Source organism: Erpetoichthys calabaricus, chromosome 10 (genome assembly GCF_900747795.2).
Source record: "Erpetoichthys calabaricus chromosome 10, fErpCal1.3, whole genome shotgun sequence".
NCBI lineage: Eukaryota > Metazoa > Chordata > Cladistia > Polypteriformes > Polypteridae > Erpetoichthys > Erpetoichthys calabaricus.
Window position 1 is genome coordinate 20,663,962 of NC_041403.2, and position 26,749 is coordinate 20,690,710.

At 41.1% G+C, this 26,749-nt stretch overlaps 1 protein-coding gene across 1 annotated transcript in view; it reads right to left on the reverse strand.

Annotated features, from left to right (window-relative positions):
• The window catches only part of ddr2a (discoidin domain receptor tyrosine kinase 2a), a 106,285-nt gene that overhangs the window by 72,062 nt on the left and 7,474 nt on the right, over positions 1–26,749 (reverse strand). Inside the window, exon 2 of the mRNA XM_028810993.2 lies at positions 5,188–5,290. Within this exon, the coding sequence (XP_028666826.1) occupies positions 5,188–5,290 (103 nt within the window). The remainder of the gene's footprint in view (positions 1–5,187; positions 5,291–26,749) is intronic.

Consider the following 26,749-nt stretch of genomic DNA (forward strand, 5'->3'; position numbering starts at 1 on the left):
TCCTACTGCTGCGGATTCCTGCCTCCTCCTGCAACCTCCGTTCTCTCTCCTCTCCTCTCTTTTCTTTTACTTCTTCTCCCCCTTAACCGGCTCGCGCTTCTCTATATATGCGGGGAAGACATGGCAGCTGCTAGGGTTACCACTTTTAATACAAAAAAATAAGGGACGCATACGTATTGATTCAAAACGGGACGCGCAATTTCATTCTCAAATACGGGACGATTCCGTATTTTAAAGGAAGGGTGGCAACCCTGCCCAGCCCATCAGCCACAGGACAAATCATGGATGTGGGCAGTTTCCCACCTGTGCACTTAGGTGAGAAGCGCAGACACCGCAGATCGCCCTGCGGCTCGCTACAGCTACCACGCCCCCTCGCTAAACCGCGAAGCTATACCCACAGCCTGGCTCGTGGCTCGTTACGTGAGCCAATGCTCGTATTTAGATCTGAATTTTTCGCTCATACTTTCCTCGTATTTTGAATTTCTTGTATACAGAGGTGATCGTATCTCGAGGTTCCACTGTATTATATTTATATTTATTTATTTATTTATTAATTATATTTATTATCATTTATTATCCGCGGAAGAACTTAAATGCGAGTATATGTGGTATGTTTATATGCATTATATTCTGGGAATGAATGTTATCTTTTATGCAAATTAAATATATATCTCTTTTTGTACCATATTGCTCTCTTGTAATTATTTTCCGCTATGGGTACAAAAGGGATGGTATTGGTTCTAGTCAGTTATGTATGAAGAAACACATCCCAGGGGAGAACAGCTGTTGTTTGTTACTCTTGCCAGAATGGTCACTGCCAGGGTTTAAGTGTGTAGACTTGGTCAAGATGACCTGCTGAAGTTCAAACCGATCATCAGAATGGGCAAGAAAGGGGATTGAAGTGACTTTGAACATGACATGGTTGTTGGTGCCAGATGGCTGCTCTGAGTATTTCAGAAGCTGCTGATCTGCTGGGATTTTCACACACAACCATCTGTAGGGTTTATAGAGAATGGTCTGAAAAATGAAACAAATGTCAGTGAGCGGCCGTTCTCTGTGTGAAAATGCCTTGCTAATGACAGTAGTCAGAGGAAAATGGCCAGACTGGTACCATCTGATAGGAAGGCAACAGTAACTCAAATAAGGACTCGTTACAACCGAGGTATGCAGAAGAGCAGCTCTGAACACACAATATGTCAAACCTTGAAACAGGTGGGCAATAACAGCAGGAGACCACATCGGTTACACTCCTGTCAGCCAAGAACAGGCAACGGAGGCTACAATTCACACAAAGGGCTCACTAAAATTGGACAACAGAAGATTGGAAAAATGTCACCTGGTCTGATGAGTCTCGATTTCTGCTGCAATATTCAGATGGCAGGGTCAGAATTTGGCATCAACAACATGAAAGTATGGATCCATCCTGCCTTGTATCAACAGTTCAGACTGCTGGTGGTGGTGTAATGGTGTGGGGGATATTTTCCTGGCACACTTTGGGCCCCTTAGTACTAGTTGAGCATCATTAAATCAGGGGTCCTCAATCACAGTCCCGGAGGGCCGCAGTGGCTGCAGGTTTTTGCTCCAACCCAGTTGCTTAATAAGAAGCACTTATTGCTCAAGTAACACTTCTGCTTCACTTTAGTTGTCTCACTCGTTAGGATTTCGAACCTTTATTGCTTATTTTAGTCTCAAACCGCTGTATTCTTGGTTTTTAATTTCTCCTAATTAGCAATAACATGCAAATGACAAAAGAAACCAGCATTTCTCCATTTAGCTTGTTACCATTTACACCTCTGTGTGTATTCATCATTCACTATTGGGTTTCATTAAATACTTGGAAGGAAAGTGAAGAGAAAAAAGTGAAGGACTGAGAGTTACTCACCCATTTTAGCCTTCAAATTATTTGGATGATGTCCTTAGAAAGGGAAAGAAAATCTAGGATATGAGAATTACCTGACATAGCAGAGTTAAAGTACTAACAAGCCATGAAATTAAATTATTGTCAACAATTGCTTTCTAATTAAGCAACCGGGTTAGAACAAAAACCTGCAGCCACTGTGGCCCTCCAGGACTGTGATTGAGGACCCCCCGATTTAAATGCTGCAGCCTACCTAAGTATTGTTGCTGGCCATGTCCATCTCTTTATGACTGCAGTGTCCCCATCATCTGATGGCTCCTTCTAGCAGGATAACATGCCATGTCACAAAGCTCAGATCATCTCAAACTGGTTTGTGGAACATGACAATGAGTTCACTGGACTCAAATGGACTCCACAGTCACCAGATCTCAATCCAACAGAGCACATCTGGGATGTGATGGAACGGGAGATGACAAATATGCAGCAACCGTGAGATGCTATCATGTCAATATGGACCACAATCCCTGAGGGATGTTTCCAGCACCTTGCTGAATCTGTGCCATGAAGAATTATGGCAGTTCTGAAGGCAAAAGGGGAGTCCAACCGGGTACTAATAAAGTGGCCGTTGAGTGTACATAGTATATTGTGGAATGAAATTTCGTTCCTTACAGTCCCAGTTGCATAAACAAATCAATACGCATTTAACATACACTATAACATTACCAAAACCAGAGCAATAATACAAAGTAACCAACCAAAAAAACACAGGACTATGAAGCTCAAAAAATGGTTAATGTCCATAGTAAAATACACAGAGTAAATGTTATAGGGATATGGTGCTAAGTGATATGTAAGGGTTCAGATGTCTGACAGCCTGGAGAAAGAAATGCTTATGGAACATGGCTGTGCTGGTCTTAATACTGAGGAATCTTCTACCTGATGTCTGGAGGTCAAGCAGTGCATGTGACAGGTGAGAGATGTACTTTCACAATGGCGGAGTCTCTACGCAGACTTCGTGCCTGAAAGATGTCCTGGATCGAGTTGAGGGAGACCCCTCACAGCTGTCCCCATTACAAGCTGCAGAATCTTGAACTCATGGGCTTTGCAGTTCCCAAACCACACAGTGATGCAGTTTGTCAGGGTACTCTCCACAGTTCCTCTGTATAAGGTGGTAAGAATAGATTGTGGCAAGCTGATTTACTTCAGTCTCTGCATAAAATAAAAGTGTTGTTGTGCCGTCTTGACAACAGAATTGCAGTTGATTATCCAGGAGAAGTCATCAGAGACATGCATACCAAGAAACTTGTTGCTTGTGACTCTCCATGTCAGAGCCACTGATAAGCAACTCCATGAAAAGGGGATTAAAAAGCACAAGTCAGGGGCTGGGGACAAGAACATATCCAAGTGACTGAACATCCAGATAAATCAATAATGAAGAAATTGAGAAGGTATGGCACAGCTGGAAATCTGCTCAAGCACAAAAACTGAGTGATTGTGTGAGAAGAAGGTAAGTGAGGGAAGACACTAAAAAACCTATGAGAAATTAAGAGTTACAAGCTACAGTGGTACCCGGGTTGTGCCTCAGCAGCCACAGCATAAAGACAGAGTGGCAAAAAAGAAAAAGCCACTGCTGGAAATAGACGCAAATGACATCTCGGCTAGAGTTTACCAGATGGCAGGGTCGGATTAAGACGAAATTTGGCCTTATGCTGCAGGGCAAAAAAGGCCTATTTTTTCTCGGCATTGGTGCATGTGCATTCGACACTCACCGTACATGCGCACTCAGGAGCCTTAATTGCTTGCGACGCAACCAGCCAGCCTTTATTGAACATGAATAATAATAACGACGTAGTATCGTAACAACGCGAGATTAACATCAAACTATGTAACATCAACATTCAATAGCAATTGTCTGAAAAGTGCACTTAATGCAGAAAACCTAACAATGAAATACGCAAAATTTTGCAATTCTCTTACGAAACAGAGTAAGAAAAAATGAATTTGCAGAGACATTGGGTCAAAGTGACTAAGTTCAGGCTCTTGAGGGTAAAAATTTGTCCACGATTTAAATTTCATAATAGACCAGAATCCTGCCAAGGTTTTTAAAAATTCTAAACATCCATGCCGGGCCCGTGGGCCGGCTTTTAGTTTTACCTTTACAGATAACCATTTAAATAGCCATCGATTTTTACTGTACAACTAATTTTCAAGGTGAAAAATTTACTACATGGCACTTACCGAACAATAATAAAGTGGCAAGAATGCCCAAGATATTGCAAAAAAAGCAGCTAAATTACTAAGTAAACTGTTTAAAGTAAAATTGATAGCATTAACTTGAAATCTTCGGTCAACAATAAACACAACGACGTTATAGTTACGTCACAGCGCAAAGAACAATAGTAACTGTATAATAAGTAACGTTGTGTCTAGGTGTCCAAAAGTCAGACTCCAAATTTCATTCTAAGAATTATTTTGAGGTTAATATAGCAAAGGAAAAATCAATTCAATTCAATTCAATTCAATTCAGTCTTATTTGTCATTCAGCAGAACATCCAAGATGTGCTGCAGAACGAAAATACGATGCACAAGACATTAATAAAAACACATAGTTAAAATCAGCCTACAATAAAAAACTAAAATGCTTCATTTAAAAGACGAATGGCAGTAGGAAAAAAACTGTTTTTAAACCTGGTAGTTCTACATTTCAGGCTGCGGTACCTTCTGCTTGAGGGCATGAGGGAAAAGAGTTCAGAGGCAGGATAAGTAAATGTTCAGTTTCCGGAAAATTCTCGTCTGTTTTCATCTGGGCCTATTTCAGGAATGGGCCTAATGCTGCAGCTTCAATAGCACCCACCTTAATCCGGCCATGCCAGAAGGCACATAGGAGACTGAAGTCAAGTGGAGTGAGAAAAGACTGTGAGATTAAATAAAACTTTCCAGGAGCATGCAAAATCAATAAGGCTGGATAACAAGAGAGACAGGCAGGACTGATTATCAAAAACAGAAGTACAAAACCAAAGTTGTGGTCTAAGAAATGTTGTGAGATGTTTTCACTCTAGCAAGTTGCATTTGTTCCTAACTGCACACAAGATTTGTTTTATTGTGAATCTGAAGGTTTGGATGGCAAAAGCTACACTCCCACATCTTAAATAGGCAGGATGTAATGACATCATATATCATGTGACTGGTGCTTGGTCATTGCGTTGATGTTGTTTAAACCAGCTAGGTGAGCTCTGGGGCAGCTGCCATTTTAGCGATTATTCCACTAACACCAGAGCTTCTGGCCATCCTAGAAGTACATGAAAACTAACATTGGTGCAATTACTTACCTTCCATATTTCGCAGCAGTGGATTCTGCCCATTGACTGGATGCTGTGATATCTTCATCATGAATCTGCCCGCCTGACATCCCAAGTGGATAGCGGCACACAGCTAAAACAGAAACGTGCAGTGAGTTTCTTTGTGACATTGCAGAAATCACACAGTTGCCCCGCCATTCACTGTATATACCGGTAAGAGGTTGCCAGAAAAAGGGGCAGCACAGGACACAGACATGCCATGGGATGGATCAGACAGGATCACTATTTACATTTATATGTATTTGCTTAGCAGTTGCTTTTATCCAAAGCCACTTACAAAACAGGTCAACATAACCGAGTAATCATCAGTCTGGGGGACTGTCTGAGAACAAGCCTTAGGCTGGGGAAGTAATTACCTCTACATGACGCGTGCGCGTGAGGACACTGCTGCTATGCAATTACAGTCATATGAAAAAGTTTGGGAACCCCTCTCAGCCTGCATGATAATTGACTCTCCTTTCAACAATAAAGATAACAGTGGTCTGTCTTTCATTTCCTAGGAACATCTGAGTACTGCAGTGTTTTCCAAACAAAGATTTTTAGTGAAGCAGTATTTAGTTGTATGAAATGAACTCAAATGTGAAAAACTGGCTGTGCACAAATGTGGGTCCCCTTGTAATTTTGCTGATTTGAATGTCTGTCACTGCTCAATGGTGATTACTTACAACACCAAATTGGTTGGATTAGCTTGTTAAGCCTTGGACTTCATAGACAGGTGTGTCCAGTCATGAGATATAAAGGTATTTAAGGTGGTCAATTACAAGTTGTGCTTCCTTCCCTTTGACTCTCCTCTGAAGAGTGACAGCATGGCATCCTCAAAGCAACTCTCAAAAGATCTGAAAACAAAGATTGTTCAGTCTCATGGTTTAGGGGAAGGCTACAAAAAGCTATCTCAGAGGTTTAAACTGACAGTTTCAACTGTAAGGAATGGAATCAGGAAATGGAAGGCCACAGGCACAGTTGCTGTTAAACCCAGCAGGTCTGGCAGGCCAAGAAAAATACAGGAGCGGCATATGAACAGGCAGGATTGTGAGAATGGTGACAGACAACCCACAGATCACCTCCAAAGACCTGCAAGAACATCTTGCTGCAGATGGTGTATCTGTACATCGTTCTACAATTCAGCGCAACTTGCACAAAGAACATCTGTATGGCAGGGTGATGAGAAAGAAGCCCATTCTGCACTCACGCCACAAACAGAGTCGCTTGTTGTATGCCAATGCTCATTTAGACAAGCCAGATTCATTCTGGAACAAAGTGCTTTGGACTGATGAGACAAAAATTGAGTTACTTGGTCATAACAAAAAGTGCTTTGCATGGTGGAAGAAGAACACCGCATTCCAAGAAAAACACCTTCTACCTACTGTCAAATTTGGTGGAGGTTCCATCATGCTGTGGGGCTGTGTGGCAAGTTCAGGGACTGGGGCCCTTGTTAAAGTCGAGGGTCGAATGAATTCAACCCAATATCAACAAATTCTTCAGGATAATGTTCAAGTGTCAGTCACAAAGTTGAAGTTACGCAGAGGTTGGATATTCCAACAAGACAATGACCCAAAACACAGTTTGAAATCTACAAAGGCATTCATGCCGAGGGAGAAGTACAATGTTCTGGAATGGCCGTCACAGTCCCCTGACTTGAATATCATTGAAGATCTATGGGATGATTTGAAGCAGGCTGTTCATGCTTGGCAGCCATCAAATTGAACTGAACTGGAGAGATTTTGTATGGAAGAATGGTCAGAAATACCTCCATCCAGAATCCAGACACTCATCAGAGGCTATAGGAGGACAGCGTCTAGAGGCTGTTAGATTTACAAAAGGAGGCTCAACTAAGTATTGATGTCATCTCTCTGTTAGGGTGCCCAAATTTACACACCTGTCTAATTTTGTTATGATGCATATTGCATATTTTCTGTTAATCCAATAAACTTAATGTCACTGCTGAAATCCTACTGTGTCCATAAGGCATGTCATATAGTAAAAGGAAGTTGCTATTTTGAAAGCTCAGCCAGTGATAAACAAAAATCCAAAGAATTAAGAGGGGTTCCCAAACTTTTTCATATAACTGTAGAATATGATTTATATGTGCACACATACTTTAAGTAAATCTGGAGGATTCCACCATGTGGCAGTGTGAGAAATCATCATGGTGAGAAAACAACGTATGGTTTTGCTGTGTTGTGAGTCAAAGGAAGAAAGATGTTAAAGATTAAAATTCTATGCATTCTGATGCAGTTGTGAAAGTGCAACAGTGATACAGAAGATGGTATGTGAGACATTCAAATGTTTCGCGTCATTACGATGGCAAATATACAACGGTTATATTGCCTATGTGGAAAAAAGCACCTTGAAGGCATTCTTAAGTCAACATTTAAGTTGGATGATTTGCTTCACCGCATCAAACCATTTAACAAACATCAAAGCAGTCAGATTTATCCTGTTGGAGTGGCATCACAGCTTGCCATCATATGTTGATAGTAAACAACGATGCTGACGCCACATACCAAAACTTGAATACACACGCCACCCATATTTTTTGCTGGTACTACAAGTCACGCACACACGTCGCATTAATTTTTGACGACATGCTCAGAAGACGCGTCAAAAGAACGCTGGGAACACGTGGCACTCATGATGTGTGCTCATATAAACTGGCCCTTACAGGACAAGGCTACAACATTGATCACCACAAGAGAAGAAGAGCTCAGAACCAAATGCAAGCAAGTAACAGAACCAAACAGCTAATATCAGATAGATGTAAATTCACCAGATAAGAGAGTCTTCAAGTTCTTCTTAAACCCAGCAAGGGTGTCAGAATTTCAAATGAAGTCGTTTCACCAGATAGGAGCTACACATGAAGATGTCTACATTGAGATTTAATGAGGTGGCATCACTAGATGCCCTTCATCAACAGATCAGGATGGTCAAGAAGGTACACAGGACTTTACAAGTGTCTCCATATATACAGGTGTGGACCCCATTGACTACTTGGTAGGCAAGCATCAAGGATTTGAACTTAATATGTATTGACCTGAAAAGAGGAGTGACACATCTCTGCCTCAGCTGGTTGAACACCAGACCTGCTGCTGCATTTTGAATAATCTGCATTGGTGTGGTGACACCTGTCAGCGGAGAGTTGCAGTACTCTAGACGTAACAAAACCCCAATTCTGGAGCAGGAGTTATGCGGCACACTCTGCTTACGGTTGCGGTGGTTGTACAGAGTGAATCTGCAAGACTGAGAGACCATTGATACCTGGTCAGCGAAGGATGGCTGATCATTTGATTGCACCCCAGCAGTTGCATGCAGACTTGACGGGTGTTAACGATAATGAGCAAAGCTGAACAAACATGGGGTGCTGAATAGACACATAAGACACTGCAGTAACAAGAAGGTCCATCTTGGCCAGGCAGAGCTGGATATGGTGTGCCTTCATCCAGGTTGCAACATCATTGAAGAGTGTAGAGGTTCTAACTGATACGGTGTGGACCTTTGGAGGGAATGACAAGTACAGCTTGTCACACACGTGTGCTTAGGAGGCAGTCAACAAGCCCAGAGGTGAGCGATTTATAATTGGATGGGGGGTTGTATTGTGGTACTGATACCTCTCTCTCTACTTTTATAGAACCAAGGAAGAAAAATAACTCACACCATCCACAAACCTCACCACGGAAAATGGCTTCACATCAATATCAACTTCCGGTCCTATTTTAATGACGACACTTCCGTCCAGCCCGAATGACATCACTTCCGGTCCCTCGGTGATGACATCACGTCCGTTCAGCCCGAATTATGTCACTTCCGGATCCACCTAAACTTCCTGCCACATCATTTCCTGTAGCCATTTTACCTTCTGTATAAAAGTGATCTGCTCAGACCCATGAATTGTCGAATGTATGATTTATTTTGAATCTTTTTTGACCATCTATTGCATCCAAGCAATATACAGTATGTGGCAATTCCCCAACACTTTATATTTGTTTTGTGATCTTATTTCATCACAAGCTGTAAAAGGAACCAATGTAGTGATCTGAAAAGAGAAGTTTCATGTGCCCAGCACTGCTGGTTGAACACCAGACGTGCCGCCACAGATTGAAACTAATGCAGGGGTTTGGAGGCACATACTAGTACTCCTGCCAGCAGACAGCTACAGTAGTCCAGATGTGAAAAGACAAAAGCCTGGACCAGGAGTTGTGCCACATTACTTTAAAAGACTTAGTGGCGGCCTTTGGCTAAGGATCTGTGCTGGTATCTAGAAGTTTGCCAGTTCCAATCCTGTTACTGCCAGAAGGGATCCTACTCTGTTTGGCTCTTGAGCAAGGCCCTTAACCTGATAATTGCTCTGTAGAATGGCTAACACTGGGCGCTATGACCCCCAAATCTCATAAGAAATTACAATTTCCCCTTGGGGATTAACAAAGTATATCAACTCAAAAAAAAACACAAAACAGTAGAGCCCTCAAGTGTGTGTGTGGATAAGTAGCTGTTTAATAGATAAGAAATATTTACTCTTTGGGCACTAAAACATGTGAAAAGCCATGGCAGATGACCAGAAAAAATCATCCAAATGTTTAGGTGGCATTTTCATTATAATGTAGAAGTGTTGGGACACTGCTGCACAATGGGGGGTGGCAGGCAAGGGTACCTCGCCCTTTAATTGTGAAATAGGGAACAGGGACAGACGACTGAACAGTTGGCACCAGAATTTTTAGAGGACATTCCTGACCCTGGAATTTATTTTGAGGATTGCTCCAGAGTGGCGTTTAAAGGTCAATCTCTGCCAAGCAGATAGGATGGCATAAGTGGGCGGGGAGATTTAATACTTGTGTTCTAATGAGGCACATAGGGTTGCCTTTTTTATTTATTTATCTATTTATTTCTATGTTTTGGGATAGCCTTGGGTAATTCATTCCCCTACTTGTGTCTTGTTTTGAATTATAAAATGATTATTTTCAATAAGAACTTGGAATTTTGACTCTCTGTTTTATATGAGGATGGTAAACAGAAGTGCCCCTTCACAATATATCCAATTACAATTTACAAATTCAGACTTTGAGAATAAAAACTCTGTTTTTTTTAAATTAAAATATATTTTTAATAAATGACATATTATTAAGTATTCATTTTAAAGTTAAAAAGACTGCAAACACTTGGCACATTGCTAGAAGGCAAGCAGATTACTTTCACCATACTGAACAGAGGTCCTCAGTGGGCAAGCAAAATGGTAAGAAGCTACCACACTTGACGAGACTGAGCGAACAAACCGAGAGAAAAAGCCGACCTGCCATCACCTGTGTAGTGCGGACAGAATGAAGCCTGCACCCCGACCCCCCCCCCCCCCAAAAAAAACAATGTTTACTCAAACTTTCTATGCTCTCTGACTAAGCAGGTGAAGAATAGTTCAGGTCCTGACGTCTTTTATTTTATGTCATGTTTTTGCTTTCGGCGAAACAGCAAGTTAACCGAGTTTGGATTGGCTTGAGAAACTCGTAGGCCTTTGATTGCACCCTTGGCAGTTTTCAAGCTTGGAGTGCTTTCAGAGTGAATATCAGGACTTTTATTTATTGGTCTTGTTGAAGCAAAAATAATAGTTCCAAATTTCAAATGGCTTTTCTTTTTCTTTGGACAGATACGAGGAATTACTCTTGAAGGCAGTGCTTTGAAATAAAACAAAGTGTGTTTGCCATGCAGCTGCCAGGCTAAACACCATGTTGAAGTTCCATAAGAACATGAAGTCCCAAAAAAATATAAATATATATGTGTGTGGCCTAAGGACTGACAAGTAGATGGCAGATTCAGACATCTGAATTAGAGCAGTTGAAAACACTCGCAGCTCAAGTCTCAGGGTCAGATCATAAGGCTACTAGCACTCAGCAGCCCCTCGGCTTTGAAAGGGTAAGCTTGGTAGTTTTCAAGTCAAAGTTATTTCTTTGCTATCAAATTATATATTTATTTGAAAACATAACATGTTCTAAATTGAAGCACTTTTTTAATAAATTACCAATTACAGAATTTGTTTGCACATGCTTAGAGATCCTAAGGGCTCGTCTATACTTCACGCTCAGAACGTATACACGTACACATCATGGCCGCCACATGTTCCCAGTGTTCATTTGACGCGTCCTCTGAGCAGCTCCTCAGAAATTAATGCAACGCATGTGTGAGTTGCAGTACCAGCAAAAAGTCGGGGGCGCAGTGTGATCAAGTCGGAACGTGGCATCAGAGTCTCTGTTTACTATCTACATCTGAACAGAAAGCCACTTTGTGTTTCCTACAGGATCGGTGTGCCTGCATCAATGTTTGATGAATGGTTCAATGTCGTGAAGCAAAATGCCGAAGAGAAAGAAAAAACATTTATTAATTGAAATGTAAGCTATAATAAGAATGTGCTGTGCATTAACCGACAATATAACATTAATCCTTTTATAAGCTGAGAAAAGATTCTTAAATTGTAACTGCCACATAGCCGTTGAAGTGTTGTTACCCTGATGGTGCAGAAGAATAGGGAAGTACATGTTTTGCAAAGTGCTGTCTCTGTAAAACTAACCATAGCTGAATTGCATAGCCTAATTTGGATGGGGAACCTGGGACTTTGGGCATGTTGACTACTGTGTACTTCTGCACGTACTGATTTAATGTGTCATCTTAAGCTACTTGCAAACTCTGCATGACCTCAAATTGAACTGACATACTTCCTTCCTCTTTTTGTTTAGTAAACAAACTGGTATAAAACTGAGCTAACTTCCTTTTTTGAGCGGGCTGACGGTCTGTAGCACACTGGAGCTGACAGGCTCTGCAGCAGCTTGCCTCCTCTCACCAAGAATAAAGAAATTGCTTTTTATTTTAAATTGGTGTTTTGTCTCTCATTGTTTTTCCAACTTCAGTGTTTACACCGACATACAAATGTATTCGTGGTGCTTTTATGTTCAAGCGTTGCCAACGTAATGACACGATTCATTTTAAAAGTCTCACATATCATCTTCTGTGCCGTCTTTTTTTTTTTTTTTTTTTACCTTCTCAACAGCATCAGAATTTACAGCAGTGTATTTAAGCCACAGAGAATAAAAATTAAAGACATGGTGAAAAGGTCTATTTTGTGATTAAATTTCAAGATTAAAGATGAAATCTCCACTTTAACCTCGGAGTTTATCATTAAAGCAGACTGTCGTAAACGTCACGTTAAAACCGACCCAGTTGTTAATCGCTACAAGCTTCTGGGGCTTCCTCCTGACCTGACAGCAGCAATCGCCACACAGAACACATTAACTTTATGATATTCCAGCTCTCCGCACATTTAGAATCCTTAGATTTATACCTGATATCACTTTCACGATGAAATACGTTAAACTATGTATGTTACATTTTACAGGTAAACTCCATTTAAATAATGAATACTGATAATTTAAATTACACATGTGGGAGCGGCATGGTGGCTGAGCAGTAGCACTGCTGTCTCGCATTAGGGAGTCACGTCTCTGGAGTTCCCTGTCTGGAGTTTTGCATGTTTTCCTGGTGAGTTTCCACAGTGTGCTCATTCATGAGTGATATTTTTCCCAACCCTGCTGCTTATACACAATTGTACTGAGCCATTTTGGCCAATAATGCCACCCCCCCCTAGCCACACCACTGACTTTAAAGAGCATGCGCCCCTTGGTGTACAGAGCGTGCGCAATTTTACTTTCATAAATGGTGGGTAGCGGCTAACAGTGCCCACTCACCATTATTAGATTAGAGGGTTCCCTCCTCGGTGTTCAGGGTGACACATCCGTTAAATTTTCACAAATCATGTCCCTCTTATGACGGCACCCTATGCCTAATGGATTGACTGGCTCTGTATTTAGGCTTCGGTGACAGTGCTATCTTACTCCCTGGTTATGACTTTGGCCTGAAATTTGACTTTTGCATATTTCTTGGTCATTTCTCATAAAAAAATGAGACATGAGAAGCGCCGACTCTATAAGACAGCACATCATCTCAGTTTCTGGGTAAATAACAAAAACCTCCTGTGAATTTGTATTTATTCTGCAAAAGGATATTAGTCAGATTAGGACCTCTGCTTTGTTTCTTCGCTTCTTCTTTTGTGGTTTTCATTTTGGTATAATTCAGCCTCTTGGTTATGACCTTTCAGCCCTGTTTTGTGACTCTCTTGTTCATTATTCCCTAATGGCTCTGTTCATTTTACAATCCTTACCAGTTTTCAACTTGACCACAATAATAGTAAACTTGACCTTGAGTGTTTGTATAATTGGAGTATTGGCAGGTGACATGATTGACTTGTTGTGTTTGGTTCAACTTGGGCTGAGAAGGAAATCCAATTGAACAGAGATGGGCTTCAGTCTTTCTTTGAGAAATGTTTAGCTAATCATTGCTAATGTCTGAACACAGAGAGCATAGTTGATGTCATAGTACACGAGTCTACCATTAAAAAGAAGTCACACAAATGAGATCTATGTACATGGGAGGTATGCCAGGTGGAAACAGAAAGAAGGTAAGACAAGACTCAAGTTTGGCCATTTAAAATGGAGGCTGGAGTCAGCAGTGCAGCAGTAACAAGAGCTCACACTGAGCGAGGAAGGACAATTCAAGAATTCAGGCACAATTAAATAAGAGACGGCAGGGATAAGCCGAGGGAGGCCAGTTTTATTTTTGTCATGATTAGGTTAGCGTGATGTTATTTTGCAAGTCCTACATCTTGAGCACTATTTTCAGGTCCTTCTATTGCCACCAATTTGAGAACCGTTCTTAGTGCCACATCCTGCATTTCTAAGGGTCGTGACCCATGGGTAATCGTGGCAATGGGACAAAGGGTTTAAGAGGTTATCCAATATGTGGATATGAGTTATTAAAAGAAGAAAAAAATAATTCTTTGCTTCTTGTGAGTTTTGTTTGACCTTTTCAGATGGATCCAGCTGCCTTTTCAGATGGATCCAGCTGCTGCCAGGACAGTTTTTCGCCTTTAATGGATCAGTGCACCTCAGACGCTACAAAGTCCAAATGTTGCTGTCACCTTCTGGAGACAAGCCCCTTGTGCGCTGGTATGTTGACTCCCACATTAAGGGCCCCTCGTGTCAATTTCAGGTCCGTTTAGATAAACTTTTAGATGGAGTCGAGAGCTCTGAAGCCTGTGTAAGAAAACATTTCAGAAACTTGTAACCTATCGAGGACTTTTTAGATGTGGACCCAGAACAAGTCACTACTGCAGAATGAATGTGTCTATTATTTTTTTTTTTTATGATGTATAAAATTTAGTGCATAATAAGAAAATCAAAATGTCATCACATTTTAATATAATGCAACACAAGAACTACGTACCAAACATTATGTTTATTTAAGGCAGCATAGTACAAAACACCATAAGGTATATTTTGTCCACTGCCTCTCAGGTTAGATCAGGTTGGGGAGCATGTACCGGTACAGTGCGTCGCAGCACCCACCACACAAGGAAAAAGCTCAGAATCCTGGTTGGCAACCTCCCCAGGCAGACATGTGGTCCAGTCCCACCCTCTGCCACAGCCAGGTGTTAGGTGGGCATCCCCTTGGCCTGGTCCAGCCACTCGGGTCCTCAACAGTGAAGACCCTGTGAGCCAGATCACCCTCTGTGTATCGCACCACATAGCAGCAGTGCTGTAACTGACGCTCCCTAACAATGTGGATAATGTGCCACATTCAGGACTCCTTGGGCAACACAAAGTCAAACCAGCGGTAGCCAAGGATTCTCTGGAGAGTCACAAGGAGTCCAGTCTTCATCTCAGGTCACTGGATCGCGTCCATGTGTCTCAACCATATGGCAAGACATGAAGCATCAGGACTCTAAAGCCTTGGACCTTCGTCCTTTTGCAGAAATGTCAGGAATGCCATACACCCCTTTCCAGCAACTTCATGACCTCCCCATGCTCTCCCAATCCATCTTCTGACTTCATAAGAAGAGTCACCATATACCTGAATGTCACTGCCAAGGTAAGTAAACCTCTCGATGAGGTCGACACTGTCTCCGCAGACAGACACACTGCTGACGGCCGTGCCCAAGAGGTCATTAAAGGTCTGGATCTTGGTTTTTATCAGGACACTCGCAAGCCCAGACACTCAGACTCCTCACTCACTGCCTCTACTGCTACAAATAAATACATTTTTAATAGACAATTTCCATAATAGGAATCAAGTAAACCATGTAATTTGCATAAACAGTCATACCATGCGATTTACATGCCAGCCCTTTAGAAGTTCTTTCAACTCTTCACTTTGTGGTTTGGTGTCATACGTATTACTACTGTGTACTGTGCTATTACATCATAATACTAGTCAGTAGAGTATGTTGTTTATTTATTCTGATGCTTCTCAAGGACTAACAATGCCTGTCAAGATATAACACACATTCTCCTCTCTAACAATCTTGTTTCATTATGTACTTACTAAAGGAAAGGTGCTGCACTTCTTTAATATTAAATCACTCTTACAATAAATTCTATAATTACCAAAAATAACCATCAGAGGTCTTCTCCAGAAGAAAGATACTCTCGCCCTCAGAGTCGTACTGTCCTTTGACTCTCTGAGCTAAGACTTTCTCAGCTCCCTGGGCAGCTTCACAAACCGCTTTTGCATTATGGGTCATGGTGACGGCTCACAACCTCTCCACAAGTACGAAGAGAAGCTTATTACACAAGCACAAGCTGTCATTCTGGAAGGATGGAAAACTATTGCCAATTTATGTCCTCTGTGGACGTACAGACAGACAGACATTAAATGTCCAAAAACACACACGTTTATTTCCTTCACTTGCCTTTACACCTCCACAGAATGCATTAACAGCCACAATTGCTCACAGTGCCTTCTTTCCTTTCAACTCTTCTCAACTCTTTTGCTGTCTCTACTCCTCTCCTCGCAAGCTCCGTCTTCTTCCTCCCGACTCTGGCTCCCCGACTGGAGTGAGGCGGCCCCTTTTACAACACCCCGGATGTACTCCAGGTGCTCCGTAATGATCTTCCAGCAGCACTTCCTGGTGTAGTGGAAGTGCTGCATGATCATCCGGAAACACTCTGGGTGTACCTGGATTCTCTTCCAGCTGCACTTCCGGGTGTAGCAAAAGTGCTGCAGTCCAGGGCTCTGTAATCATCCTCTGGCGGTGGCCACATGCTCCAACATACAGTAGTTGGGTTTATAAGCTCTGACCCCGTGGATTTGATTCAGCTCAGGGTGGCCTGCCCTCAGGTGGCCCAGGGGAGGTATTGTCCCTCTCCTGGTCCTTCCTCCTTCCAGGCGTCCTGGCTGGGCAGGATCCCCAGCTGTCTGCCACACCTTGCATAAACTTTCAATTTTCCACCATTACTATACAATGCCACTATTGACACAGAAATCCACTTTTATCTATCCTGTTTCACCACTGTATGCTTAGAAGAGCCTCTGGGGGTCTTTTCATGCTCACTGCTTTCAGGCAACTCAATGTTTCCTGCTGGGGGCACTTGTTTAATTCATGGTTGATATACCATTTTGAAATATCTGCAAAAAATACATTAATACATTAATTATATTGACATATCAATTGATTGGCTGTATTACTTGTCCTGTGAGTCTGTATTCTTGTTTTTATATGTTTCTGCTTCTGTATGCATCTGAATTTCCACTTGGGATTAATAAAGTTTATCTAATCTAATCTAATCTAATCCAGTTAGAATGTTTCTAATTGCAGATTGTAAGGTTTCTAAACTCTTTTTGGGACTCCCCCCAATGGGACGACATGCCAAAGAGCGTGCCAAAGTGCGATCGCCGCGTCTGTGGAAGACAGCCTATCAGTTGCCGGTGCACCCGCAGGCTCCCAGCGCTGTAACAGCTCGCAACGAAAGCAAATCTGAAAAGATCGCAGTCGCGTTATAAGTGCCTACCATCGATGGGTGATGCAAGGAACATTAAAAATGCAGAGAACAGTATTACCTGGCCACAACCCTGCCTGACTGTTGTGTCTGTTTATAGGAGAGTGGCAGATTCTGCTACAATAGGGGTCTCCATTCTACATTCTAACTCTTTTCTTAATTAGTGACCAGTTTTTGCTTCTAATTAACTACTTCCCTTAATTTTAATTGACTTATCTTGAGACTCTAACCACTGAATTGATTCTTTTTTCCTTAAACGGCAACTAAACATAAATTTGGTGTGAAGTGAGCCATATGGTTGTGAGACATGGACGCTATCCAGTGACCTGAGACGAAGACTGGACTCCTTTGGTATTGTGTCTCTCCGGAAAATCCTTGGGTATCATTGGTTTGACTTTGTGTCGAATGAGCGGTTACTTATGGACTCCCAGGGTGATCCAGCTCGTAAGATCCTCATTGTTGGGGACCCAAGTGGCTGGACCAGGCCAAGGGGTCGCCCATGTAACACCTGGCTGCAGCAGATAGATGGTCATTTCTGGAGGGTGGGACTGGACCGTGTGTCTGCCTGGGGGGTTGCCAGAGCTGTTCCGACGTGTAGTGGGTGCAGCAACACACTGTATCAGTGCATGCTCCCCAACTTGACTTGACTTGAAGTGATCCAACAGATGACCAACTAAATTGGGGCCTCAAGCTCCAACCTTCATTCAGTTTCTTAACTTGAAGCCAATTCTCATTGCTAATTAAACTCGTTATTTAATTCCAAGGCACACATTCTGCCATGGCAGACATTTCCAAAACTGTTGATTTTCTTTTTTAAGAGCGCCGTCAAAATGTTTTGTGGACCTGAGCAGATCAACATTCCTGAGGCCTTCAACTTTCTTCATTTTCCGTTATTGTGTGATGGACGCAGGTTGTTGTTTATGTGTTGGTTCATTTTGTGGCTTAATATTGTTTGGTTGCTAATTAAGGAAAAAAGAAATAATTAAGGGGCCTGAGTCTTAAGTTGTGCATCAACTAAAATTAAGGCAAAGTGTTAATTAGCAGCAAAATCTGGTCACTAATTAAGAAAAGGGTTAGAATGAAAACCTGCAGCCACAGTAGCTCTCCAGGACTGGAGTTGGTGACCCCTGCGCTACAATAAATAACCGCGCCGTTCCTGTTTCAAGCTGAATAAAGCTGGTGTTGCTAAAGCACTGAGACTCAGCCTCGTGTTTCGGGGTGCAAGACAGGGACTCGCACGTCACAAGATAATAATAGTAAATAACGTGTTAGTTTACCTTTAAATTAGACCTTGTAAGTCTTAGTTTTAAGTGTTACTTTTAAGACACAAAGTTTGTAGCTTTTGAATTGTACAAGCTGCTGTATAACAAAATAGGGTTATGTTTAAGTAAATGTTTAATTCTGAGGCTTGCTAATGTCTAAGACTGCTGGGGCCTGGTTTCACCCTAGGGGGTGGTGGTGGTGGTGGTCTAAAGAGAATGATGAGGACAGGGGAGTCCTCTTACGGGCCTCAGAGTGTCTCAGGTTGCAGAATGAGCCTGAGGCTTCAGAGCGTCTCATCTGCAGCTGGAATCTATTGAATTTTTTTTCTGCTTGTTTTCTCAACTTCGATTCTTGTATATCTAAGTTTTTTTACTAGCTATGTTTATTTTTATTAGTTTTAGTTTCATTTCTTTTTTACTTACCACGCTTATTTTATTTTAACTTCACTTGTTTGTTGTCTGGTACAAATCTTGTAATCGATATTTAACCCACTTCCTATTGTCCAAATGACTTGAAACTTTGCACACTTACTCACTTCCGGTGACAATACATGAATCAATAATCAGTTTCACTAATTGATCAAATAATCCATGTTAATTAAGAAATAAAATTTTCATATGAAGAATAGTTCAAGATTTCACCAATAGATGGCGCTAGTAATGGATAGAAATATTAAAGGAAGTGTTAAAATATTGATTACAAAATTATACTAAAACAAACCCTAAAAAGACTAAAAAGTTGAATATATATAAAAAAAATACTTTTTAAAAACCACGCTTATATTAACTTTTTGAGGGTTGAATATTTTTTTACAAAAAACATTTGTTTCTGAAAAGCAATGGTTTAACATAGAAATCAACATTAAACGTCTGTTGCTGCATGCTGTGGCTGCCAGTTTGCCAAGAATATGCTGCAGGCTTGCTGCCAGGCTGTCTTCACACGGCTGAGGCAGCAGCAGCAGCAATGGTCATGGTTGCAGTGCATTGCAATCTGGTTTCTATCTCTTATCATTGTAAGTTGCACTCCTCCCTGGCGAACAGTGCCATAGGCGTGTCAGCTAAATGAACCCGTTCAGCACCATGATTAGCTGGGGACCAGTCAGCTGAAGCTGGAACCTCACATTCATTTTTGATCGCTTGTATCAAAATCGGAGTCCGACAAGTCATAGTACAGCTCAGAATAGGCAAAACGTTGTCCACGGAGTATTTTGCTTTACACGTCTGCTTTGATCCCTCGTCAGGTGTCAGGGCCATTTTTGTCATTGTTTGTGCCTTGTTACTCACAGGAGCGCAGGAAATCTTGGTCAAAACCAATGAAGCTAACTTTCCTTCTATCAACGAGAGTCCGACTAGATAGATAGATAGATAGATAGATAGATAGATAGATAGATAGATAGATAGATAGATAGATAGATAGATAGATAGATAGATAGATAGATATGAAAGGCACTATATGGAAAGTACTATATGATAGATAGATAGATAGATAGATAGATAGATAGATAGATAGATAGATAGATAGATAGATAGATAGATTTGGAAAGTACTATATGATAGATAGATAGATAGATAGATAGATAGATAGATAGATAGATAGATAGATAGATAGATAGATAGATAGATAGATAGATAGATAGACAGTGTGAAATAGGACGGCCCGGACACACACAGGGGGACACGTTTCCACTCATCACCACGTTTATTATACGCAATTACTATTTACAGTCACTAAGTGCACCGCCACCAAGCTCCACAGTCTCCCAATGTCCAGGGTCTCACTAGCCTCTTCTCTTTCTCTCTCTCACGTCAGGCCTCTCCTCGCCTCCTCTGCACCGACCTCGTCTTCCTCCTCACCCGACTCCAGCCTTGATTGCAGGGAGGCGGCTCCTTAAATAGGCGGCTGATTGCTGACCGCACCCAGCCACCTGTGACGATAGATAGATAGATAGATAGATAGATAGATAGATAGATAGATAGATAGATACTTTATTAATTTTATTTTTACTTTATTAATTAATTTATTAATAACTAAAACATAACGGTTGGTTTTGTCACAGTTTACAGTTGATTACCATCATCAACTCCTCCTTTTGACAAAAGTCGACATCAGCCCTGAAAGAGTTAAGTTAAAATGTGTACTAAAAATAAAAAATAAGTCTCTCATGCATCACTCGTTAAATAAAAGCGTGGGAGCTTTTCATCAATCAACATTCAAAAAACACTTCTTAAAATCTTAGCAAAAGCGCCCACGCTTTTATTTTACGAGTGATGTATGAGAGACTTATTTTTTACTTTTTAGTACATTTTTTAACTTAATATAAGCGTGGTTTTTAAACAGTATTTTTTATATATGTATATATTATTACTACACACTTCGCCTAGCTAGTGCAGTAAACATTCACCTGTCCGTTTCTAGACCAGCATGCATTGTGCTTCCCTCTTTCTCTTTGTTCTTTGTTAGCCTTTCTTGTTTGGACTTTGCTGATATGTTCTTTGGTTTTTTGTGTCACCTGAAGTTTTCAAATGCAATGAAAAATTTTCAGTTTAGATTTGAAGGTGAAGAGTCCTGTGTTAAAATAGGGAGGCAGGGTGTGCCACCTCTTAATAAACTGCATCATCATAAAAGCCAGCATTTTTGAGAACCACCTCCACAGCTTGAGGCAAAAGCCATTATGTAATTTTTTTTTTTGCAACTAGAAAAGAACAGTTTGGCGAAGCCACCTGTGTATTTATTGCTCCATTACAGGCAGACCTGGCTAGGATGACAGATTTCCAGCCTGTACTTCATGGAAAATTACCAGTGTACAGTACACTTGCATAAGTGAAGCCTCCCACGCTGCTCTCTGGGCTTTGGCAGGCACGCTAGACCTGATGATGAGTCCTGCTTACGGTTTTGGGTGCTTGGGTCATTTTTCACACCTTTTTTTCGCCTCTTGTCATGCTGAAAGGTTTGCTTGTTCCATCGTGTTTGCTGTCTAACCACAGGCTCTGACCATCTTGCAGCACTTTGCCTGTCACGCTGGTCTACATCGTGCTTTGAGCCATTTCACTGCTGTTATAGGAATTATTCAGATGCCTGCTATGGCTTCAAGGTTCAATTCTGTTTATGTAAACAGCACCAGGGTGGCTTTAATGTTAATTTATAGTTTTGAAGATTCTGCTTATTTCCATGTGTTGCCTCCCCAGGTCCAATCTCCATCACTTTGCACCCTGTGTGAGGCACGTCACCCCACATTAGAGACGAAATATACAAATGCTGCACCAATAAAGATTCTTAGAGTCATGATCTCAAACAATTTGTTTTATTTCAAGAAAATACTGGTTTATGTATAAAGACATGAATACACGCCACATTTGACTAAGTTGTTTAACAACAATGCATAAGATTGACTGATCAGTCATGGGGGACAATCTGGCATCTGGTAGATGCCACATGGACTGGACGGACATCCCAGCCAAGAGAGGGGATGGTTCCTTACCCGGACAGGAGGACCAAAATGGATGGATGGACAACTCACTAGGAAAGATAGACATTGCTAGAAAGTTTTCATTCCCCCAGCACACAAGATGGCAGCAGCCCCAAATGTCGGTGTGCCATAGGAAACCAGCAAGGCATGCTGGGAGATGTAGTTCGGCAGTGCAGACCTGCTGGAGTCACTGAGGGCCATGAGAGGGTGTTGCAGGGAGACAAGCTCCCTGTTATGATGGACTTCTGTGTGACCCAGAAGTGCTTCCATCGGGCAATCGCCCTGGCACCGGAAGCACTCCCGGATCTGTCACAAAAGGGACCGCACTCCCTTATCCAGTCGAGTCGGAGCTGGGAGGTAGTGGAGCAACGCTTGAGTGGAGGAAGGTAGTGCGGTAGGAAGAAACATTTCTGGAGAGAAAACTTGTATTTTGTGCTTGTGATGATATATGTGAGAGGACCTGATTAATAAATGAACCTTTATTGGAACCTGGGACTGTGCTTGTGTGTTTGTGTTGGGGTTTGGGCTTGCTGATGCCCGGGTTTCCATCACACCATCCTTGGCTTAAAAAGCCGAAGTTGGACACAGCTACAGCTATGGGCGAATGCTGTTCATCGACTACAGCTCTGCCTTCAAGTTCAAGTTCAAAGTTGAACAATAAAATTAAATTCTTTCTTTGCTGTCCACACCAAATGACAAAACCAATGTATAAAGATAAACATAAATAATAAGTAACAGAGACAGCGTAAAGTATAAAAACAGAATAGAAATATAAAGTGTAATGTGCAGGTAGGTGTGTGATGGACAAGTCCCATACAGTTGTGTGAGGTAGATAGAATGAGGTGAACCACAGTTATAAACTCCAGTCAGTTATTTAGGAGTCTAATGGTCTTCTGAAAGAAAGAGTTCTTTAGCCTGGAAGTCCTGCATTTCATACTTCTATACCTCCTGCCTGAGGGTAGACGTGTGAACAGTTTGTGTTGGGGGTGTGTGGGGATCGAGGCAGTTGTCCTTCAGACTCTGCAGTTGTAGATGCTCTGCAGAGAGGGCAGTGGGGTCTCCTTCTCAGCAGTCTTTACCACCCTCTGCAGGCGTTTGCGGTCCATAGCAGTAGTGTTGCCGTACTACACGGTGATGCAGCTGGTCAAGATGCTCTCAACAATGCAGCTGTAAAAGTTGCCGAGGATCTTAGTCAACATACCAAACTTCCTCAGCTTCCTCAGAAAATACAGCCGCTGTTGAGCCCTCTTGACCAGCTGTGTGGTGTTAAGTGTCCAAGTGAGATCCTCACTGATGTAGACGCCCGGGTATATAATGCTGCTCACCCTCTCCACTTCAAACCCTCGGATGAACAGTGGCCAGTGAGGTCTCCTCTCCTTCCTCATGTCCAATATCATCTCCTTCGTCTTGTCTGTTTTGAGGGTGAGGTTGTTGTCCTCACACCATGACGCCAGACTGTCCACCTCCCTCCTGTAGGCCACCTCATCCCCACCAGTGATGCATCCAATCACTGCGGTGTCATCTGAGAACTTTAGGATGACGTTATCTTTGAGGGAGGCGACACAGTCATGGGTGAACAGGGTGTAGAGGATGGGGCTGAGGACGCATCCCTGTGGGGGGCCTGTGTTTGTAAAAATGGTGGCTGAAATCCTATTACCAATCCTGACAGACTGGTGCCTGCCAGTCAGAAAGTCAACACTAGGGCTGTGTATTGGCAAGAATTTTGCGATACGATACGTATCCTAATACTGGGGTTACAATTCAATATATTGCGATATATTACAATACTGTAAGCAAGGTGATATATTGCAATTTCTTTAAATCTAATTTTAGAAAAACTATCACAGTATAAAGAACACACTGCTATATGCATAAAATCTGAACAGTGGGATCTGTAACTGCATTTATCTCAGTCCATATAATTTGAGACATCATAGCAATACATTTTGTGCAATCTGAGGAAAGGAATTAACATGTTTCTATATCACTAAAAAATCGCTGTACTTTTTGATCCTGCTTTAAAGGATCACAGTATGTCACACTATGTTTCAAGTAGTTTATAAGAAAATGCACAACATCATAGCACTGTAATCTGAACAAAGGAATTAACATTTGTTTACAGTATATCAGTAAAAAATAAAAGTGCTTGCAGGATTCTTCAGGTAAACAAATTGAGAAATTATTTTAAAAAATCAAACAGTGTTACATATTGTGACATCAGACCTTACTCTTTTTTTTATGTTAACTAATATTGTCTTATTTTAATTTCTTATGTTGTTATATATTTTTTTATTTACTGTTCTTCATTATGTAAAGCACTTTGAGCTACTTTTTGGTATGAAAATGTGCTATACAAATAAATGTTATTATTATTATTATATTAATTCAGACAGTATATATGTTACCGGCAATGTATGAAAAGCAGGCAATATATAGAATGCCTGGCGTTTTTGGGCAAAGTATGAAATATCCGAATTATTTTAATATTATATATAATTTCCCTAGGCATTGTATGTAATACCTAAGCATTATATAGAATGACAAATGCTATTTAGGCAAAGTATTAAAAGAGAGTCATGAAAAGGCTTTAATTGAAAAAATGTATGTGAAAATGAAAGAAATACAAAATAAAGTATAGGACTTTCTTATTGAGAAAAACAACAGAAAATAAAATATAAACCTACTTGTTGCAACAAGGAAGGAAAGAGTATTATTTTAAATTGCACTTAATTGTCTTTCTCACAAAAAAGTAAAACTTAAAAAGAGAGTCATGAAACAGCCTTCATTAAAAATACATAAATGAAAAAAGAAAATATCAAAAAAAAATACAGAACTTTCTTACAGAAAAAAAAAAAATAATGCCTTGCCACGTGACATTAGAAACGTCATTAGCGGGAGTATTTTATACTTTGCGGGTTTGTCTTTTGGCATTGCATAGAATGCCTAAGAAATGTGTGAAATGTTAATCATTTCATACTATGACAAGCAATTTTCAGCATTCTATATACTGTATTGCCTAGGAATTCTATACAATACCTGCTTTTCATACATTGCCGGTAACATATACATTAAATTCTGCTTTAAAGGTTTACATTCTATTGTAGTATGTAGGCCATTTTTAATTTTTTCAGTCTGAAGTGGTGAATAAATGAAAATGCATTGTCCCTGTAACAACCAACATCATAACAGTATATTTTCTATAATCTGCCTATATCAGTTAAAATTAAAACTGCTTGCAGGTTTCTTAAACAAAATGTTAACAAATATAAGAAAATATGTATACAGTGGAACCTCGGTACACGTACAAATCGGTTTACGACCAAAAAGTTCGCCAAACTTTTGCCTCGGTTCACGACCACACACTCGGTATACGAACAAGCCAGGTTCCCTTTCGGTTTGTTCATGTTCAGTCTATCCCTGTGCATTTCCTGTGCAGCGAGCAAGAGAGAGGGCGAGAGATCGTGACACACACACACACGCACACACACACACACAGGCAGCCTGAGAGAGAGACAGACGCACACACACAGGCAGCGCCAGAGAGAGAGAGCTGGATGCATAAGGTAGGAAGGCAGTTAAAGAATGCACTGGGCTTGATTTTGTTTTCACTTCTGTTTACAGCGATCGGTTCGTAGCCTGCATTGTTGCAATGTTACTTTTCTTTGGGGAATTATTAAATTATGGATTTTTTCAAATGTTCATTTTTTCCCTGTGCTTAAAACTCATTAAAAAAAAGTATTTTTAGCCAGCGGTTGGTAGCACTATAGCGCGAACTATTGCAGTGTTAGTTTTCTCTGTTGTTCAAGGTTTTCTCAGTGTTATTCAATGTTTTTACATTTAGTTTACTATTACGCTGTGCATTCTATGGTTTAACTATATTTGTGCTTAAAAACTTAAAAAAAATATATATTTACATACAGTTTGTATGGTCTGGAACGGATTAATTGTATTTACATACAATCCTTTGGGGGAAATTGCTTCGGTTCATGACCAAATCAGTTTACGACCAGAGTTTTGGAACGAATTATGGTCGTGAATATGGTCGTGAACCGAGGTTCCACTGTATATTGATAGTGAACATTTTTAGATCTTAAACCTGGATTGCACATGTTATTACAGTTTGTATGCATGTCAGTGCTTATTTTTTAATGTCGATGTTTTTGTGGAGGAAGATGAGCTGGTCAACATGCCCAGCTTTCAGAACACTTCTTCTGCGGTAACAATGTCTCCTGTGGTGGAGCGGAGAGATTTCAGTACCTTCATTTTTACCTCCTTTTACAACTTGGGCAAAGCGATGTCAGTGATGTGTTCTCGGGAGGGTATAGTGTAACGAGGCTCCATTGTATTCACCATATTTCGGAAGCCTTCACTCTCTACAACACTCAGAGGGCGCATATCTTTGCAAATGAAATAGAGTATTGAGCGAGTTATTTGTGTTTGCGAACTTCAGTGTTTGAACTTGTTCCATTAGTGAGTCGAGAAGCACCCACTTTTTTAACGCTTGCTGTTTGCTGCTCCTATATCTGTACATAAGAATGGTGTCTTGCTAAGTGTGCGCTCAGATTCGTTGTGTTCTCCGAATATTTGATTTTGGCATGGCATAATTTGCAGACGCCATGGCTCTTGTCAATCTCCTTAGTGCCTTCTTTATTGTGAAAGCCAAAATGAGCCCCCACTTTTGCTCTGTATGCCGCTGGAGTCGGTCTAACTCCTCTGGATTCAGCCATCGGTTGTCGTGTTACTAGTCAGCTCAGTTTGTCACTGCACGATCCACGTTGTCTGCCAGATCTGAGTATTGAAAGCCTAGATACAGTACATCAACCCTTACACTATTTCCTGTCTCAATTTATGTTGTTAGGTTAGCTGCTATCTTGCGATCAGGGGTTTAAACACAACGCAAAAAGACCTGTGTGCCTTGAATGTAAACTAGTAATTAAAA